The sequence below is a fragment of the Microcaecilia unicolor genome, chromosome 7, assembly GCF_901765095.1.
Source record: "Microcaecilia unicolor chromosome 7, aMicUni1.1, whole genome shotgun sequence".
NCBI lineage: Eukaryota > Metazoa > Chordata > Amphibia > Gymnophiona > Siphonopidae > Microcaecilia > Microcaecilia unicolor.
Window position 1 is genome coordinate 839,660 of NC_044037.1, and position 21,418 is coordinate 861,077.

The 21,418-nt window shown below is 43.2% G+C and overlaps 1 protein-coding gene across 1 annotated transcript in view; it reads right to left on the reverse strand.

Annotated features, from left to right (window-relative positions):
* The window catches only part of TAF1 (TATA-box binding protein associated factor 1), a 493,091-nt gene that overhangs the window by 254,367 nt on the left and 217,306 nt on the right, over positions 1-21,418 (reverse strand). The window contains 3 exon segments of the mRNA XM_030210565.1: positions 6,103-6,252; positions 6,340-6,420; positions 14,639-14,769. Of these exon segments, the coding sequence (XP_030066425.1) occupies positions 6,103-6,252; positions 6,340-6,420; positions 14,639-14,769 (362 nt within the window).

Sequence of the window (21,418 nt, forward strand, 5' to 3'; positions counted from 1 at the left end):
AATCTTTGAGTGAAAAAATATTTCCTCCTATTTGTTTTTAAAGTATTTTATGTAATTTCATTGAGTGTCCCCTGGTCTTTGTACTTTCATGAAAGAGTAAAACATCAATTCAGTTCTACCCATTCTACACCACTCAGTTTTTTATAGACCTCAATCATATTCTCTCTGAGCTGTCTATTTTCAAGCTGAAGAGCCCTAACCTCTTTAGCCTTTCCTCAAATGGGAGGAGTTCCACCCCCTTTATCATTTTGGTCATTCTTCTTTGAACCTTTTCTAATTCTACTATATCTTTTTTGAGATCCAGCAACCAGAATTGAACACAATACTCAAGGTGAGGTAGCACCATGAAGCAATACAGAGGCATTATTATACTCTTGGCCTTATTCTGCATCCCTTTCCCAATAATTCCTAGCATCCTGTTTACTTTTTTGGCTGCTGCCACAAACTGGGCAAACATTTTCAGCGTATTTTTCACAATGACACCTAGATGTTTTTCTTGAGTGCTGACTCCTAAGGTGGACCCTAGCATCAGGTAACTACGATTTGGATTACTCTTCCCAATGTGCATCACTTTGCATTTGTCCACATTAAATTTAATCTGCTGTAAGGATGCCCAGTCTTCCAGTTTCCTATGGTTTTCCTGCAATTTTTCACAATCTGCATGTGTTTTGACAACTTGGAATAGTTTTGTGTCAACTGCAAATGTAATCACCACAGTCGCTGTCCTGCTTTCCAGATCATTTATAAATATGTTACATAACACTTTTTAAATCTGCAATCATGTCTTCCCAAAGACAAACTAAAATTGAAGCAGCTTTTAATATGGGTTTTGGTGTTAAACACCAGAAACCTGAACCAGTTTCACCGTGCAAAGGTTCGACTGGCAAAGATGGTGCAAACATACTGCCAAATACAGCAGAACAACACTTTAATATTATAGCAATACTTACTGAAAATAATGATGCAATTAAGACAGATAAATCCTAACCTTAAGACGTTTTGCGCAATTTGAATCACAGCTTAATGAAGCAGAAAACAGAATCAGTACACTAGAAGACACTGGTGGCATCATGCCACTCCTGCAAAAAACTCGTATTAGACCTTCAGAACACCGTGGAGGATGCAAGTAATTGCAATAGACACAATGTAATCAAGATTTTAGGTATCCTGAGGGCAGTGAAGGCTCCAACCCAATTACATTTACAGAAAACCTTCTTATGAAAACTTTGCAAATTCAATTTGAAAGACTTTTTGAAATAGAGAGTGTGCATAGAGTACCAGCAAGTGCGAGTCCCTAATGTGGGAGCAAAAGGCCCTATATAAAGCACTATTAAGCACTACATGGCACTATGAAATATAGCTATATAGAATTACAATATATGGCACCACAAGACAGAACCAGGCTCATTAAAGCATCCTGATACATGTTGGGATAAAGTCTTTGACACAGTCTACAGGCATTGAAACAGACCAGTCCAGGAATGCTGGAATTTCCCTTGCCAGTCAGACTGATACAATAGCTAGGACAAGACCTGCATTTTGTTTATAGGAACAAGGACTCAAGGTCAAGGTGGCCCTTCAGCGTGACGCAAGTGGGACAGTATTGTGGCTCTTCAAGTCATCATTTCTGAAACAGACAAGGTGGTTCTGATAAACAGTCGGGGTCTCTGCATAAACAGAAAAGCCAAGATTCAAGTCACCAAACCAGCTGAAGCCTGCGATCTCTGCATAAAAGAGCGTGGAACCACTCTGCCTGCCTGCTGATTCGTCCAGGGGAATCTTCTGCCATCCACTGGTTGTCTGGCGCCATCTACACCCAGATTGTATAGCTGCCATGTTATTGATATTGGGCTAGGATAAGTGACTGAACTAGAAGCTTACCTTAGGGTTTAATATGCATTTGCACTGAGCTATCTTTTTGATAAGACCATCTTTTGTCATTATTCTTGCATTTATATTATTGTCTCTGCTGCTATGTAAATAAATAGGCTTTCTATTTTTATAATACCTTTGGGTGTGGTGTCAGTTCTGTTAGTATTTGGGCTTTACAACTCAGATATATAAAGACAGCATAATTACTTTCCAGACATTAGAGTATCTAAATACCAGAGTGCTACTGTTGCATACTTTTCCACCATTTATAGTGAGCATTTACGTTCCCTAATTACCTCTTCTCTACTGAGAACGAGGTAATCTGTATTTGCCCCACACAAGCAAAAGGCACCACAACCAGTCATAATCAAAATCCTGTGTTTTCCCCAAGTCACTGAGATCCTCAACACTGCTAAAGCTAAACAAAACCTGCAATGAAATGTGACTTGGTTCATCCAGAACAGGTAGGGTTTGTTGCTAAGTGTCAGGCTATGGACAATGTGCGGTGCATAGGTTTTTTTTTTTTTTGTTACATTTGTACCCCGCGCTTTCCCACTCATGGCAGGCTCAATGCGGCTTACATGGGGCAATGGAGGGTTAAGTGACTTCCCAGAGTCACAAGGAGCTCCTGTGCCTGAAGTGGGAATTGAACTCAGTTCCTCAGTTCCAGAGGACCAAAGTCCACCACCCTAACCACTAGGCCACTCCTCCACTCCACTGCTTTATCTTTCTCAGAAGAAGGAGATACCCCCTGTACCTTCTCAGTTTAGATGCCGAGGTCTTTGATAGGGTGCATTGGGCCTTTCTTGACAGAGTCCTAAGTTTGGGGTGAGTCCCTTTTACCGCCAATGGATACAGGCATTTTATACGTCTCCGAAAGCTTGTGTTCATATTAATGGGGAGAATTCTGCTTTGTTCCCTCTTTCTTGTGGTATGCGTCAGTGGTGCCCTCTTTCTCCGCTTTTGTTTGCTCTGGTTATGGAGCCATTTACAGCGACTGTTCAAGCGAATACGGATATAGTTGGGGTGGTGCAGGGTGACTCCAAATTAAAAACTGCACTTTTTCTGGAATGTACTGCCAAAGGCAATAAAAACTATGCTCGACCATCTAGACTTCCGGAAAGCACTAAAGACAGACCTGTTCAGAAGAGCATACCCTACCGTCTCAACATAAAATACCTGGACACCTAAGTCACAATGAAACCAAAGACCTTAATGAACATTACCCGACTCTTCCTCCCCTCTCTAAGACCCCCCCCCCCAATCCAGCCTACCATTCATGTACCTCATTCCACCACAATATCACCTTGTATTATTCACACCATGTATTTGTTCATACCGGAATCGGCTATCGCCGTTAATGGTAATTGAGACTGCAAATAGGTGGGAAAATGTGGGATACAAATGTAACAAATAAATAAAAAAATGATGTCTTTCTATCTCTCCATCATCCCTTGATATCTCTATCTAATTTGCTTAAGGAGACAGGGGCATTCTCAGCTGTTTCTGGTTACAAATTAAACAATACCAAGTCAGTGGTGATGGTTATTGGCCTCCCCTCCACTCTTTTAGTGACCTTTCAATTCAAATGGGTAACTAAGGAAATTCACCATCTCGGTGTTCAGGATGTGGGGGATCTCTTTCAGGCTAATTATTCTGCTCTCTTTCGGAAAGTGATTAGGGATTTGGACCAGTGGTCTTCCAAGGAACTTTCCTGTTTTGGTCAGATTGCGACAATTAAGATGAATATTCTTCCTAGGTTATTGTATCTCTTTCAGGTTCTACCATTGTTTCTTCCGAGAACTTTTTTGTCTGGCTTACAAGATCATTTGATTCGCTTTGTGTGACATAATAAGCGCCCACGGCTTTCCTGGGCCTTCCTTTACAAAGGTTGATTGTTTGGTTGGGGGGGGGGGGGGCTGGCAGTCCCTAATTTAATTTAATTTACTTTGGTACAATCGCGAAGCTCAGGCTTCTGCAGCCACTCAATGGTTCCATACATCTCTTTGTAAACATTGGATCCTCCTTGAGCAGCAAATGGTTGGGCAGCATTTATTGCAACATCTTATTTGGCTACCTCGTTAAGTATTGCCACCTGCCTGTGGACCTGTGTCCTACTATTCTTGCACCTTTTTATTACTGGGATTCGCTTTTTGCTACCTCTTAAGCTTTGCTATCTCGTCAAACACCTATTGTGGGTAATCCCATATTCTCCCCGGGAGTGGTTGGGGGAATTTTTTCTTGATATGCTTGACTGAGTTTGGATACCTGGGGTCAGCTTTTTGAGGATGATGAATGTACTCCCTTTGAGTCTCTTGTGACCACCTATCAGCTCTTGCCCTGACCAGTATGCTTACCTGCAGCTGAAACATTTTTGGCCATTCCTTCTGTTAGGAGCTGTATTGTGCGAGAAGACTCTTATATGGAAGATTTGTGTGAAGGTTCTAAGAGTACTAAAGGCCTTATCACAAGTTTGTACTCCTACTTGTGTAAACAAGTTCACCCCTATACCCTTCATAGGCTTAATTGGGAGTGGGAGTTGTGGGGTTGTTATCTCTGAGGATGATTGGTTTATTATGGAAAAGGCTTTATTGAAGTCTTCCACTGCAGTGTCTATAAAAGAAAATGCTATTAAGGTTTTTTATCGTTGGAACCTTACTCTAGCACAATTGCACCACATATTTCCAGGTACATCTCCTTCTTGCTGGCAGGGTTGCCTTAAGCGGGGCACTATGGGTCACCTTTGGCAGCTGTGTCCTAAGGCACAAGCTTACTGGAGAGCTGTTCAGGCATGTTTGCAGGGTTGGATTGGCTGCTCTGTTCAATGGCATCCTGTGGTGTTCCTTTTTGGAAAACAAAAACAAAGTGCCTCATTCAACACCAGTCTTTACTGGTATGATATGCTTGTCAGGCAGCTTGCTTGAACCTGGCCAAACTGGAAGGGAAGGGAATGGGACTTGATGTGGCTTTTGCAACTACATGCAAAGCGGTGTGCATAGTATATACAAGTACCTGAGGCAATGGAGGGTTAAGTGACTTGCCCAGAGTCACAAAGAGCTGCAATGGAAATCAAACCCAGTTCCCCAAAATCAAAGTCCACTGCACTAACCACTAGGCTACTCCTCCACTCCTGTACACTCCAGAAAACTGAGACCACTAACATGGAAAGGACATACTTGAGCCTTGGAGCTCTGTGAGAACTGTTCTATCCCGGTGTTGTTAGATTATATCACCCACTCCTGCTTATCAATGTAGTATAAATGTGCTGTTCCATTCCTGCCCACAACAGGCCCCTTAAACTGTCTTCAATGAAGTGCACTATGGAACCTCATAGGTACCCTGAGCCTGGATACAGTTGTGCATAGCTCATTTATTTACAACCCTTTTTTTACCCAGGTAAATGCATTTGAATATTACCCTGCCCACATCAAACATAACATCACAATGGAAATGTATAAAAACGTTATACAAGAAAAAAAAATATTCACTTATAGCAGGATTGTTCAAGTTCAGGCCTTGAGGGCTGCAAGCAGACCAGATTTTCAGGATATTCCTAATGAATATACATGAGACAGATCTATATACAGTAGATGTAGTGGGCATGCAAATCTCTCATATACATATTCATTAGGAATAGCCTGAAAACCTGACCTGTTTGCAACCTTCAAGGACTGAACTTGGACAAGAATGATTTATAGGTCCAATCTAAGGATAAAGTTCCTGACATTCAGGCTGAGGACACCTGGATTATGCACAACTAGTTCTGGATGAAATATATTTGTTTATTTTCCTGTTGGTTAGAATTAAAATTTGTTACCAAAATTTATATTTAGATTTAAAACTACATAAAAACATACATCAAGGAGTTAAATGTCTAATTTTAAATGTGTACTTTTAAACATTTCTATTACGATATAACCATATTTATTTTTAATTGATCTTGAAAAAAAATTACAGTAGATATGGATTTCATTACTCACCTTTCCAAACCCAAGCTCAAGGCATAGTGGGTAGTTACACCTGCCCTAGCAGGTTTGCTATCAAAGTTGCTGCCTGGGGCACTGGAGGGAAATGAGATATGCCAGTCCTCTCAGGGAGTGTAAGTGGGAGAAACAGAATTCAAACACTTTTATTCTCTGCCCTCTGTTCTAACCACCAGGCCTTAGTGCTTGATCCAATCTTTGGTGTAGTGGTACAATTATGCCTGAAACAGGATCATTTGCTATTCACCTTTTGCTGTGTGGGCTTGTTTGGAATTTTTACATAGGAGAATCCTTCACCACATCCAGTAGGGTCAGCCACGCCTGTCACTTCCAGGAGACACTTCCCCTTCATGGCAGCAATGAAGGCACGTGTAGTGTTCCAGGGGGCTGTGCGTACCTGAGGACAACAGAAAAAGAATTCAGTTCCCAAGAGTTTTTTAAAAAACAACAATTGTCCCCGTATTGCCCAATTCCCAGTCCGTACCTCATCATCAATTTTCATCTGGAAGTCTTCCTCATTCTCCTCTTCTGGAGCAAAGAAAGACTTCTCACCATAACCTGCATCCTGTTGGAAGAACAGACCAGTAAGAGTCCAAGAACCTAAGCACAGCAACAATGGAGGAGACCTGCCAGAGAACTTACATTTAGCAAGACCCATTCCATTACCCCATCCTCTTCAAGGTGGATGCACACTGAATGCTGGGAAATTTACTACACTAACTTGAAGAACTGCCCTCTAACAAATGTAGGAGGAAATAACACAATGGGAGTCAGATCTAGGAATGTGATCAGTGGAAATCTACAGAACAAGATATTCATTGTCACATTATTCCCATAAATCCTATGTAGATTTAGTATAAAGAGGCCAAATGTAATACTATGCACTAATCTTAGCACACCTTACTACTACTATGAATTTGGGAGCAATTTTACAAAGCATTTTCAAAATATATAAAAATGGCATATATTAAATCACACAAATGTACGTGCAAATAGAAGTACATGTGTCAAGGCATGTTTGTGTAATCCATGCGAAAACATTCCAGAGGGTGGATGGAGTGGAGTTGAAAGATACATTCATATTATATAAAATAGCTTGTAATTAATACCCTGTATAAACGAATCACACTAGAGACCTAACTTAATATAATGTTAAGAAAGAAGTGGACTCATCAACCATTTAAACCCATCAAACCAAACAAATTAAGGCTGCAGGGTTACAAAAGAACATAAGAACAGCCATACTGAGTCAGACCAATGGTCCATCTAGCCCAGTATCTTGCTTCCAGCAATGGTCAATGCAGGTCACAAGTACCTAGCAGACACCCAATTAGTAGCACCATTTCATGCTACCAATCCCAGGGAAGCAGTGGCCTCCCTCATGGCCATCTCAATAACATACTAAGGGACTTTTCCTCTAGGAACTTGTCCAAACTGTTTTTAAACCCAGATACACTAACATATATCTGAAACAACAATATCGTTAAGTCTTTCTTATGCAAAAAAACAGAAGAAACCAATCTTCGCAAAAAAAACAACAATGGACAAAACAGCAAAGATTACTAACTAAAAAATAGGAAAAAGAAAAATAAATATGAAAAATTAATTAAAAAAATAATAAAAATAAAGATGACACTTCTAATATGAAAACTTAAAAATATTTAACCATAAAAAATAATCCAGGGGAAGAAGTGACATCACCGATGAAGCTGGCAGCTTAATTGCAGAGCTCCACGGGTACGCGAAGAAAATAGCGTAGTGTTCCCTGAAAAAGTGCACAAATTATTCCGGTTGTGTAGCGAACTAACTCGCCAAGGTATATGGCAGCCAGGAAGAAGCTAGCGAAATACAAATTCGCGGCTGAGTCGACACGGGCGGCAAGTAGGGCGAATCCAATACAGCCCTCACGAGGAGCCAAAATGGCGCCGGAAGACATGGAGTCTGATAATGACCCCGAGGAGCAGTGTGCTGGAGAGGTGGACGTGGAAAAGAGTGAAATAATACGATGGTTTAAGGAACTGAAATTGGAAATGATTAACATCAGGAAGAGCATTCAGGCAGCGGTCACGGAGCTCCGTGAGGAAGTAAAGGATATTGGCAACCACAAGGCGGAGACCGAGGAGCAGGTGGAGACGGTGGCAGGAGAGTTGCAGAGCCTGAGTAAGAGTATTAATGCAGAAAAGCAACTGAGAAAAGATCTGGAACAACGGATAGAGGATCTTGAGAACCGCTCACGACGGTGTAATCTGAGGTTCAAAGGGCTCCCAGAGGACGCACAGTACAAGGACATAGTGAAACTGGTGCAGGAGATTAGCAAATTTATTCTACACCAGGAAAAGGATCCTCCGGAGATACAGAAGCAGACTGAAATAAAAACAGACAGAGCGCATCGGAGTTTGGGTCCGCAGCGGGGGGATTACCCCAGAGATATTGTCGCATGCTTCCATGATTATCAGGTGAAAGAAGCAATATGGTGGAAAGCACGTGCGATGGGAGAAATCCAATGGCAAAATGTTAAGGTGCAGATTTATCAGGACCTGGCGAAGAGCACTTTGCAAAAGAGAAGGGAATTTAAAGATGTAACGCGGTATCTGCAAAAGTCAGGGTTTGCGCTATCGTTGGATATATCCGAGAGGACCCTTGGTTACAGTGGGAAGCCAAACAAAGAAACTGCAGCAGCCAGATGGGGCATGGACAGCCCTAGCAGCACTAGGATGCACAGATCTCCTTGAGGTGGCAGGGGCCACCCGCCCGAGAGTCAGCAAAGAAGGACCCTCCAACAATTCGGGTGGATGGGCCACCCTGCACAGGGAAAGGCGAAGCATGAGCCAGATGGCAGAGGAAAATGGAGATGAGCGGGAAGGAGAAACCTGAATGGACAAATGCTGGAAGGCAGCAGCCCGTAGTTAAACCTGCTTAAAAGTATAACTGCAAAAGGTGATATTGTTTCAGAAATGTAAACTGTTTATATTTGTATGGATGCATGGGGGGAGTGAATGACATGTGTTGGGGTGTGGGATGGGGAACACTAGGAACACATTGGGGACATAGGCACCATCAGAACGACACTTCCTTAGGGACATAACTGGCAGCAATGGCTAGCAGCCAGTTGAGGGGAAATGTAGGGGGGAGGGGGGCGGGATAACAGTGGGGTCGTGGAATGTGAATGGCTTAAACACCCCTGAGAAAAGGAGTATTATATATAGGGAGATTCACAAAATGCAGTGGGACAATGTTGCAGGAGATACACGTCCAAAAGAAGGATGTAAGATTAATATAATATAAGACTATGGGCAAAAGTTATATTTTGACCGATCCTAGAGGGTGGAAAAAGGGAGGATTGGCAATTTATATAAAAGAAAAGATCCTTTTCATCCATGAGCAAACGTATACAGAGAGCCAGGGTAGATGTATTGCTATCAGAGGCACGATAAATAATCAGCCGATTACATTTGTGAATATCTATGCACCCAATGAAGGACAGGGAGCCTTTTTTGAGGCTTTGAGGTTGGAGCTAATCCAGTTTGTGGCAGGGGACCTCATTTTGGGGGGAGACTTTAATTGGACAGACCTAGACCACTCTAAAGGGAAGGGGGGAGAGCAGGCAAATACGACTAAGTTATTGAGATTGGTTAAAGAGCTAGATCTGATTGATGTTTGGATGATGCAGCATCCCGGGCAGAAGACCTATTCCTTTTACTCACATGCACAGCAAACCTACACAAGGATAGATGCAATCTGGGGCTCCCGCAATTTGTGGGGGGAAGTCGGGGATTCTAACATAGGGAATTTACATGCATCGGATCATGCCCCAGTCTGGATCTCCTGGAGGGGATTAGGGAGGGAAAGAGGCAGCACCTTTTGGAGATTGAATGAATCCTTACTGGATGAGGTGGAGGCCTGTGAGGAACTTAGAGCAGTGGTGCAGGACTACCTGTTTCACAATGATAGGGGGGAGATTGTAAGCTCTTTGAGCAGGGACTGTCTTTCTTCTATGTTTGTGCAGCGCTGCGTAAGCCTTGTAGCGCTATAGAAATGCTAAATAGTAGTAGTAGTAGTAATGTAATGGATGGGACTCTTTGGAATGCCCTCAAAGTGGTGGTCAGAGGTCATCTGATTAAAAGAGGAAGTCAGAAGAAGAGAGAGGGGCAAAATCATGAATTGAGAGTGAGACAAAGATTAGCCACTCTGGAGGCCCAACATCAGGGGGGGCTGAGCCCGGATATCCTCAGAGAGCTGAAGGAACGTAGAACAGAGCTGCAACAAATACAACTCAGGCAGATGGAATTTCATAGAAAGTTAGTTCAGCAAAAGTTCTTTGAATTTAGCAACAAGGCCAGTAGGATGTTGGCACTTAGTTTGCGCCAGCGACAAGTGGGAAATACTATTACAAAATTAAAAGGAGTAGGTGATAAGCTGTTACATCAGGATAAAGAGATAAGGGAACGCTTTGTCCAATATTATTCAGCTTTGTATACTAAGGAAACAAGAGCTTCTGCAGGGGAGATTCAGGGTTACTTTTCGGGGCTGGGTCTGCACAGGTTAACGGAGCGGCAAAGAGTGAGTTTGGACAAGCCCGTAACGTTGGAGGAGGTAGAGGGGGTCATAAAGAGTCTGAAGAGGGGAAAGGCACCCGGATTAGATGGGTATACAGCTAAGTTTTATAAGTTACTAGTAAAAAAAGGCCCGTTTCTGTAGGCAAGGAAACGGGCCTTAGGCAGGCAATTCCCCCCCCCCCCGTGCTACGGCCCCCTCGAACCCCCCCCCTTCTGCGAACCTGTCGTTTCCCTCCCCCCCCCCCCCCCCCCCCCCCGCCGCCGTGTTGTTCTTCCCTTCCCGTAGGTTCTTCAATCATCTTGTCTGGAAGTTCCTCTGCGTGCGTCTGACGTCAGACGCACGGAGTTAAACTTTCTGAGAAGATGATTGAGGAACCCACCCGAAGGTAGTGCACAACAGTGGCGGGAGGGGGGGGGGCGGTTTTTCGGCGTTCCGGGGGGGGGGATCGACAGGTTCGCGGGAGGGGGTGGGTTTCGAGGGGGCCGTAGCGCGGGGGGGGTGACAGCTGATTCCGAGGCAGTAGGAGGAGTAGGGAAACATGCTGCGCGTGTTTCCCTACTCCTCCCCTTGCCTTGGAATCAGCTGTGTTGACGTCAGTGACGTCCGTGCGTGTCTGCCTCGCAGACCACTTGCAGCCAGGGAGCCACGGTCCCAAGCATAGAACGTTGAAGGTGAGAATTATTATATAGGATTGGGGAAGGTGTTGGGGCCTCTTCTGGTGAGGGAATGTAATGAGTGTTTTAGGACAGGGATGCTGCCAAAGAGCATGTATGAGGCAGGGATCTCGGTGATTCCTAAGCTAGGGTGAGATCCCACAGTGTGTGGTTCTTATAGGCCAAAATCCCTTATAAATGTTGACATCAAGATCCTGGCCAAGGTCATGGCGGAGAGGCTTAATAAATTCCTGCCCCGGCTAATCCATGAGGATTAGGCCGTTTTATACCCCAGCGTCAAGTCGCTGATAATATTAGGAGAACTTTAAACATTATTTGGGAAGCCCAGCACCGGGGGGAGACTTTTGTGCTCTTAACAACGGATGCAGAAAAAGCATTTGATCGGGTGGAGTGGAACTATTTATGGAAAGTGCTAGAGGCAATGGGGTTTGGGTCAGGGATTTTGACTTGGCTTAAGGGGTTGTATGCGGCACCTGTGGCAAGGGTAAAAGTAAATGGTGGGTACTCGGGCCAAGTCCCTATACAGAGAGGCACGGGGCAGGGCTGTCCACTCTCCCCCTTACTATTTGCTATGGCGATTGAGCCGCTAGCGCAGAAAATTAGAGAATCAGTAGAAATAAAGGGAATATGCATAGAAGACAGGGAGCACAAGATGACCTCACTAAACCACCCCACAAACCTACTCAGTTATGAAAGTCCACCTTCTATAACTACCCTAATCAATCCCTTCTTTCCTCTCTCTTCCCTACGTAATCTTTACACAATACTAACTGTATCTGATATCCTGAAATGACAATGCTATTAAAACTATGTAAGCCACATTGAGCCTGCAAATAGGTGGGATACATATGCAATAAAATAAATAAAAAATAAATAAAAATCATATAACGTATATAACGTACATTAAAAGACTCTGGTCCTGGGGAACTGAGTTTGATTCCCACTTCAGGCAGAGGCAGCTCCTTGTGACTCTGGGCAAGTCACTTAACCCTCCATTGCCCCAGGTACAAATAAGTACCTGTATACAATATGTAAGCCGCATTGAGCCTGCCATGAGTGGGAAAGCGCGGGGTACAAATGTAACAAAAAAAAAAAAAAAGTTAGCTCTGTTTGCCGACGATGTTCTCTTTTATGTGCGTCACCCTGAGGAGACATTAACTTCCATCTGCAGCGAGATTAAAACATTCGGAGAGATGTCCGGCTTTAAAGTCAATTATGACAAGTCGAAAGTTCTGGGAATAATGGGGCCCACCCTAGATCTCGATGAAGTGTTGCAAAACTTCTCTTTCAAGAGGGCACGAGCCAGTTTTAGATATTTGGGCATATAGCAGCTCTATGGGCTAAATTATGAACCACTGTTTAGAGAACTTAGGAAAGATAAGTTTTTGTTACATTTGTACCCCGCGCTTTCCCACTCATGGCAGGCTCAATGCGGCAGGCGATGGAGGGTTAAGTGACTTGCCCAGAGTCACAAGGAGCTGCCTGTGCCGGGAATCGAACTCAGTTCCCCAGGACCAAAGTCCACCACCCTAACCACTGAGGCAGCCATGGGCATAATTATATATACATAAGAAATGATATTAAAAGCTTGAAGTTTGAATTCTCTTCAGTCCTGCAGGTAAAGGAATGCAGGCTGGTTCAGATTACTAGAAGTCTAGTTTGCCGGGCTGGGTTAGAAAGGTCAGAGACAGGAATTTCTTTCACCCTGGTGAATGATGAAAGCTAGCTCAACATCTGTATATTATTAGGCATGCTGAGCAGCCTTTGTAAGCTCTGGCATGAGCCAGATATATTGTAGTTTACAAGATAGAAAATACTATTTAGAGAGAGAGGCAATAGATTAGTATTTACAAGTTTTTGATATTTAGAATATGTCTTATAAGGATGCTCATTTTAGAATATGTTTACTCTGTGTAGTTAAATGTAGAATACCTTTTTAAATCTAATGTTACTCTCTGCTGTATTTTCTAAGCAAAGACTGCAGTGAAGAGGCCAACATGTGTTTTGAGTTTTCTGTGGTCCTAGCAAGTTCTGTGTATGGAGCTGATAGGTGAAAAAGGTCAGGAAAAGTCTTGATTAATTATAGGTAACTGTAGGAATAGTCCTGAAAGTATATCTGTATGCTATTAAGACTGACTTTTGACCTCTTTAATGAATGCCAGAGTCCAGTAAGCAATTTAAGCTATAGCTGAGAAATCAATCATGATGAGAATATAAGAGTTCTAGTGCCATATTGTCTGGCTTGAGGGGCCCCAGGTTAGAGGTCAGTTTGAGGAATACCAAACCTATGTAACTGATATTTCAAAAGTAATGATTGGTTGAGGCAAAGTGACCAATCTATTCCTTAACCAATTGGAGAGTAAGGGGGGGCTAGGCTAGGAGGGGGATAGAAACTGTATTTAAGTAAGAGCAGAAGCAGTTTACGTCAGAAGAAAGGAAGAAAGCTGGAAGACAACAGGAGAGACAGCAGAAGAGAAGCAGCTGAGACAGAAGCCACATGACACAAAAGAGCTGAGAGAAAGAGAAGAGAGCTAGAACTGATGTCCTGCTTTGTTTGCTGGCAAATAAAGAAGATTACTCTCTCATACTGGTGTGTGCTGTCTGACTCCTGAAGTATCACAAATTCCTATCTCAATTCCTGCAACACCACTAGGCCACTCCTCCATTTAAAAGTATAGAACAAATGTTATGTATAAAAAAAGAAATTGCACGTAAAGTGAGCATAATTAAAAACATCAACAAAAATAAGTCAGACAATATAGCATTTTATATATCAAATTGAATACCACATCAAGAATATCGGTCAAAGGCTGAATATCTAGGATTTATTTCTTTCACGCAGATAGTAGAGAAGAGTTGTTCATTATATTTTTAAAAGCATATTGATCTACATACTCACCAATTGTTTCAATACTCTGGTTGAGATCAGACCATTTTATGCAAAAACGTCTGTCTTATATGTTTACAAGTTGAGACATTCAGGTTTTAAATTATATTCTAGATTAGATACTCATTCGATATATAAAATGTTATTCTTTTTAATTCATTTATGTTTATGTTTTTAACCATGGTGATTATATGTACAATTCTAGATATTCAGGCAGCCACAGGGGAACTCCGGGAGGGGGGAGGGGGTAAGGCAGGTACAGGGAAAACCAAGTATGCCTTTAAAGTGGGCACCACCAGCCACAACACCCCCTGCTCTACTGGCAAAGCACAGGAGCCACCCCAGGCAGAAATCCAGGAGCTGAGAACTCGTCCACACCTGCTGGGAGTTAGAGATATACTGAATGCAGTGGGGGTTGGGCGTCCAGGAACACCATGTGCTTTCAGTGTTCTCTATCTCCACCTGCTGGTAGGTGGATACAACCCATCAGTTAATGGATTCATCTGCTGTTGATGACAAGGAAGTTTCACTACTTGCCATTTACTTCTACTGAAGTAAATGAAATTCACAAATTTAATTCTTAGAGAAGTTCAGTATTAGACCACTTTTATAATCCCTTAATGAAGAATGCCAGTCTGTGACTCTGCTGAGATGTAAACATTTACCTTCAATCTCTGTTCTGCAGAAATCATGCTGTAGTACGCACAGCACTGTTCAGGAGACACCATGGCTCGTATCTCCTCCTCTGTCGGTAACCGGAAGTCTGGTTTCAGAACCCACCAATTTGAGTCCATCCCTGAAACAAACAAATGAAAATAAGTTCAGACATTTCTCAAAGAAAGACATTTTTCATTTATAGAACTATGATCCCATTAATAGCAAGAGAAAGAGACAACGAAGAGCTGCAGCAGCAACCCAAACATCCAAGAAGGAGCAGCCAAACAGACCAACCAGTGTCTGAACAGTTCAATAAAGTTCATTAAGAAGCAACCTTTAAAAAAACAGCATGTTTGTATTGTCTTACCATACAGATTAGGGGCACTTTTGGTCCTTATTGCAGGGACAAATGACACACTTAAAAACATTAACACAAATCAGAACAGGTACACATAATGAGTGGAGGAGTGGCCTAGTGGTTAGGGTGGTGGACTTTGGTCCTGGGGAACTGAGGAACTGACTTCGATTCCCACTTCAGGCACAGGCAGCTCCTTGTGACTCTGGGCAAGTCACTTAACCCTCCATTGCCCCATGTAAGCCGCATTGAGCCTGCCATGAGTGGGAAAGCGCGGGGTACAAATGTAACCAAAAAAAAAACTTCTATTTATAAATAATGTGGTCATAATAGCTCAAATTCATATTTAGAGTGGACACATGTACAAACAGAGCAATGCACTCAGTGTTAACAAAATGCAAAAAAAAAAAACCAGGGAAAGGAAGGGATGCTGTTACCTTAGACGGGGTAGGCAACTCCGGTCATCGAGAGCTGCAGGCAGGTCAGGTTTTCAGGATATCCACAATGAATATGCAGGAGATAGATTTGCAAGCACTGCCTCCATGGTATGCACATCTATCTCATAGTAACATAGTAGATGACGGCAGAAAAAGACCTGCACGGTCCATCCAGTCTGCCCAACAAGATAAACTCATATGTGCTAGTTTTTTGTGTATACCTTACCTTGATTTGTACCTGTCTTTTTCAGGGCACAGACCGTATAAGTCCGCCCAGTACTATCCCCGCCTCCCACCACCGGCTCTGGCACAGACCGTATAAGTCTACCCAGCACTATCCCCGCCTCCCAACCACCAGCCCTGGCACAGACCGTATAAGTCTGCCCAGCACTTGGTACTAGACATACAATATTCTCTCTGGTAAGCAATAATGAACTAAGTCGTAGCAAAAATGACACATTCCAGAGCTTACACATCTATACCTGCATAAATTAAAAGAAGTGGAAGATAGAAACCCCATACGAAAGGAGAAGAAATAGGTATGTGTAGGTATACTAGCAGGAAGTAAAGAGGGACCACAAGAAAGATGATGAAATAAATAAAGCAGTTGAGAGAATAAAAGAAAAATGTGACAAAAAAACAAGAAAAGAAAAAGTTTCCTCCCACAGAGCTGTCTGTAAAAACAAATGCTTTAAGGCAAGACTTCCAGACAGAGGCCAAGCATCTCCTCTTACTTCTAGTTATGTAGGTTCCTGCATATTCATTGTGGATGTCTACTACTACTATTTAGCATTTCTATAGTGCTACAAGGCATATGCTGCGCTGCACAAACATAGAAGAAAGACAGTCCCTGCTCAAAGAGCTTACAATCTAATAGACAAAAAATAAAGTAAGCAAATCAAATCAATTATTGTGTACAGGAAGGAGGAGGGTAGGTGGAGGCAGGTGGGTACAAGTGGTTACGAGTCAAAAGCAATGTTAAAGAGGTGGGCTTTCAGTCTAGATTTAAAGTTGGCCAAGGAAGAGGCAAGACGTAGGGGCTCAGGAAGTTTATTCCAGGCGTAGGGTGCAGCGAGACAGAAGGCGCGAAGTCTGGAGTTGGCAGTAGTGGAGAAGGGAACAGATAAGAAGGATTTATCCATGGAGCGGAGTGCACGGGAAGGGGTGTAGGGAAGGACAAATGTGGAGAGATATTGGGGAGCAGCAGAGTGAGTACATTTATAGGTTAGTAGAAGAAGTTTGAACAGGATGCGAAAACGGATAGGGAGCCAGTGAAGCGACTTGAGGAGAGGGGTAGTATGAGTAAAGCGACCCTGGCGGAAGACGAGACGGGCAGCAGAGTTTTGAACCGAGGGGAGAGGTGACTAAGTGGGAGGCCAGCAAGAAGCAGATTGCAGTAGTCTAAACGAGAGGTGACAAGGGTGTGGATGAGGGTTTTGGTAGAGTGCTTGGAAAGAAAGGGGCGGATTTTACGGATGTTGTAAAGAAAGAAATGACAGGTCTTGGCGGTCTGCTGGATGTGAGCAGAGAAGGAGAGAGAAAAGTCAAAGATGACCCCAAGGTTTCGAGCCGAGGAGACAGGGAGAATGAGAGAGCCATCAACAGAAATAGAAAACGGGGGGAGTGGGGAGGTGGGTTTGGGGGGAAAAATGAGAAGTTCGGTTTTGGTCATGTTTAATTTCAGGTGGCGTTGAGACATCCAGATAGCAATGTGTAGGTGGTTATATAGATTTTGTAAGAGGCCAATTCCTACATACGTACTCGCTTATGTCTAGGGGGTGTGGCCTCCGCCCGACAATCGCTACATGGAAAATAACGGACAGACCAATGGAATATATTAGTTTATTTATACAGGGTTATATACAAAAATATAGAAAAATCCTTATCAGCTTATAGCATCAGCAATTCCTAATTGCATGCACAATGATACCAAAAATATAGAGAATAACTATGATTATCCTATTGGCTAATCTGTAATGACAGATAAACACAATACCGAGATCCTAATGATTACCACACAAATCTTGTACTAGGCTAACAGCGAGTAGAGATCATAAATCCTGACGTCACGCATCTGATGGATCCGAGCACAGACCAATTATCTAACCCAGCCTGAAAGAAGTAAGCTATGATCTCACCGTTCCGGTCACCAGATCAGGTTCCTTCCGATGCCTCAGCTGAATGTCTCAGCAAGGTCCCACGAGCTTAGGTGATGCACTTGTCTTGCTCAGCAACAGATGATACAGACTCAGTATAGATCCTGTAGACAGCTGTAACCTGGGGAAAAGCTTTGCCAGGTATTATCAGTAAGTCTCTCAGGTAAATCAGGTGCTTGCCGAAATGCAAGTCCTCTCCTCTTCTTTTCTTCTGTTCTTCCTCCGTTCTTCCCGCCAACTAACTTTCTTCCCCTTCTGTTCCCGCTTCTCCGACCCATCCGTTTTCTGGGAGCCAATCAGAAATAATCCCACCATGTACTCCCAGCATCTGTATGAAGCTTCCATTGTCCGTCTTATCTCGTAAGCTCTGTCTCTCTCAGGGACATGCATTCTCCCCCGATACAGAGTGACCTTGGAGGTGGTGCAGGCTTCAGTAAATCTATTACAAGCTGAAATGCTGACTTCTGCACAGTTGGTAGTCAGACATATAGGTGAAAGGTTGCAGCGTCCATGTTGGCTGTAAAGGTGCTCTCATGTGCACACCGGGTGGGTGAGATCACAGCAAATACTCCTACAAATGTCAGACAAGCACGCTGAAACTTTGGTTTGGATGCAAGGTGAGATATCAGGGGTAGAAAGGTAGATTTGGGAGTCATCAGCATAGAGATGGTAGGAAAAGCCATGGGATGAGATTAATGAACCAAGGGAAGAAGTGTAGATAGAAAAGAGGAGGGGACCAAGAACAGAACCCTGAGGTACACCGACAGGCAGAGGGATAGAAGTAGAAGAGGATCCACCAGAGTGAACACTAAAGGTGCGGAGGGAGAGGTAGGAAGAGAACCAGGAAAGGACAGAGCCCTGGAATCCAAGTGAGGACAGGATATCAAGGAGTATGCTGTGATCGACAGTGTCAAAAGCAGCGGAAAGATCAAGAAGAATGAGAAATCCACCTTTTTTACAGATTAACTGGCTGTGCTGCAGCTCTGTCTGTACATTTTAGACTTAGCAGCTCTGTCTCTGAATCTCCCCCACAAATTCAAACTTAGTGGGTGTGACCTGATTCTCTGTTAGAGGGGCAGCCTTCTATACCAGTTTTTCTTGAGAAATCCACCTTTTTTTACAGATTAACTGGCTGTGCTGCAGCTCTGTCTGTACATTTTAGACTTAGCAGCTCTGTCTCTGAATCTCCCCCACAAATTCAAACTTAGTGGGTGTGACCTGATTCTCTGTTAGAGGGGCAGCCTTCTATACCAGTTTTTCTTGAGAAATCCACCTTTTTTACAGATTAACTGGCTGTGCTGCAGCTCTGTCTGTACATTTTAGACTTAGCAGCTCTGTCTCTGAATCTCCCCCACAAATTCAAACTTAGTGGGTGTGACCTGATTCTCTGTTAGAGGGGCAGCCTTCTATACCAGTTTTTCTTGAGAAATCCACCTTTTTTACAGATTAACTGGCTGTGCTGCAGCTCTGTCTGTACATTTTAGACTTAGCAGCTCTGTCTCTGAATCTCCCCCACAAATTCAAACTTAGTGGGTGTGACCTGATTCTCTGTTAGAGGGGCAGCCTTCTATACCAGTTTTTCTTGAGAAATCCACCTTTTTTACAGATTAACTGGCTGTGCTGCAGCTCTGACTGTACATTTTAGACTTAGCAGCTCTGTCTCTGAATCTCCCACACAAATTCAAACTTAGTGGGTGTGACCTGATTCTCTGTTAGAGGGGCAGCCTTCTATACCAGTTTTTCTTGAGAAATCCACCTTTTTTACAGATTAACTGGCTGTGCTGCAGCTCTGTCTGTACATTTTAGACTTAGCAGCTCTGTCTCTGAATCTCCCACACAAATTCAAACTTAGTGGGTGTGACCTGATTCTCTGTTAGAGGGGCAGCCTTCTATACCAGTTTTTCTTGAGAAATCCACCTTTTTTACAGATTAACTGGCTGTGCTGCAGCTCTGTCTGTACATTTTAGACTTAGCAGCTCTGTCTCTGAATCTCCCACACAAATTCAAACTTAGTGGGTGTGACCTGATTCTCTGTTAGAGGGGCAGCCTTCTATACCAGTTTTTCTTGAGAAATCCACCTTTTTTACAGATTAACTGGCTGTGCTGCAGCTCTGTCTGTACATTTTAGACTTAGCAGCTCTGTCTCTGAATCTCCCACACAAATTCAAACTTAGTGGGTGTGACCTGATTCTCTGTTAGAGGGGCAGCCTTCTATACCAGTTTTTCTTGAGAAATCCACCTTTTTTACAGATTAACTGGCTGTGCTGCAGCTCTGTCTGTACATTTTAGACTTAGCAGCTCTGTCTCTGAATCTCCCACACAAATTCAAACTTAGTGGGTGTGACCTGATTCTCTGTTAGAGGGGCAGCCTTCTATACCAGTTTTTCTTGAGAAATCCACCTTTTTTACAGATTAACTGGCTGTGCTGCAGCTCTGTCTGTACATTTTAGACTTAGCAGCTCTGTCTCTGAATCTCCCCCACAAATTCAAACTTAGTGGGTGTGACCTGATTCTCTGTTAGAGGGGCAGCCTTCTATACCAGTTTTTCTTGAGAAATCCACCTTTTTTACAGATTAACTGGCTGTGCTGTAGCTCTGTCTGTACATTTTAGACTTAGCAGCTCTGTCTCTGAATCTCCCCCACAAATTCAAACTTAGTGGGTGTGACCTGATTCTCTGTTAGAGGGGCAGCCTTCTATACCAGTTTTTCTTGAGAAATCCACCTTTTTTACAGATTAACTGGCTGTGCTGCAGCTCTGTCTGTACATTTTAGACTTAGCAGCTCTGTCTCTGAATCTCCCCCACAAATTCAAACTTAGTGGGTGTGACCTGATTCTCTGTTAGAGGGGCAGCCTTCTATACCAGTTTTTCTTGAGAAATCCACCTTTTTTACAGATTAACTGGCTGTGCTGCAGCTCTGTCTGTACATTTTAGACTTAGCAGCTCTGTCTCTGAATCTCCCCCACAAATTCAAACTTAGTGGGTGTGACCTGATTCTCTGTTAGAGGGGCAGCCTTCTATACCAGTTTTTCTTGAGAAATCCACCTTTTTTACAGATTAACTGGCTGTGCTGCAGCTCTGTCTGTACATTTTAGACTTAGCAGCTCTGTCTCTGAATCTCCCACACAAATTCAAACTTAGTGGGTGTGACCTGATTCTCTGTTAGAGGGGCAGCCTTCTATACCAGTTTTTCTTGAGAAATCCACCTTTTTTACAGATTAGCTGGCTGTGCTGCAGCTCTGTCTGTACATTTTAGACTTAGCAGCTCTGTCTCTGAATCTCCCACACAAATTCAAACTTAGTGGGTGTGACCTGATTCTCTGTTAGAGGGGCAGCCTTCTATACCAGTTTTTCTTGAGAAATCCACCTTTTTTACAGATTAACTGGCTGTGCTGCAGCTCTGTCTGTACATTTTAGACTTAGCAGCTCTGTCTCTGAATCTCCCACACAAATTCAAACTTAGTGGGTGTGACCTGATTCTCTGTTAGAGGGGCAGCCTTCTATACCAGTTTTTCTTGAGAAATCCACCTTTTTTACAGATTAACTGGCTGTGCTGCAGCTCTGTCTGTACATTTTAAACTTAGCAGCTCTGTCTCTGAATCTCCCCCACAAATTCAAACTTAGTGGGTGTGACCTGATTCTCTGTTAGAGGGGCAGCCTTCTATACCAGTTTTTCTTGAGAAATCCACCTTTTTTACAGATTAACTGGCTGTGCTGCAGCTCTGTCTGTACATTTTAGACTTAGCAGCTCTGTCTCTGAATCTCCCCCACAAATTCAAACTTAGTGGGTGTGACCTGATTCTCTGTTAGAGGGGCAGCCTTCTATACCAGTTTTTCTTGA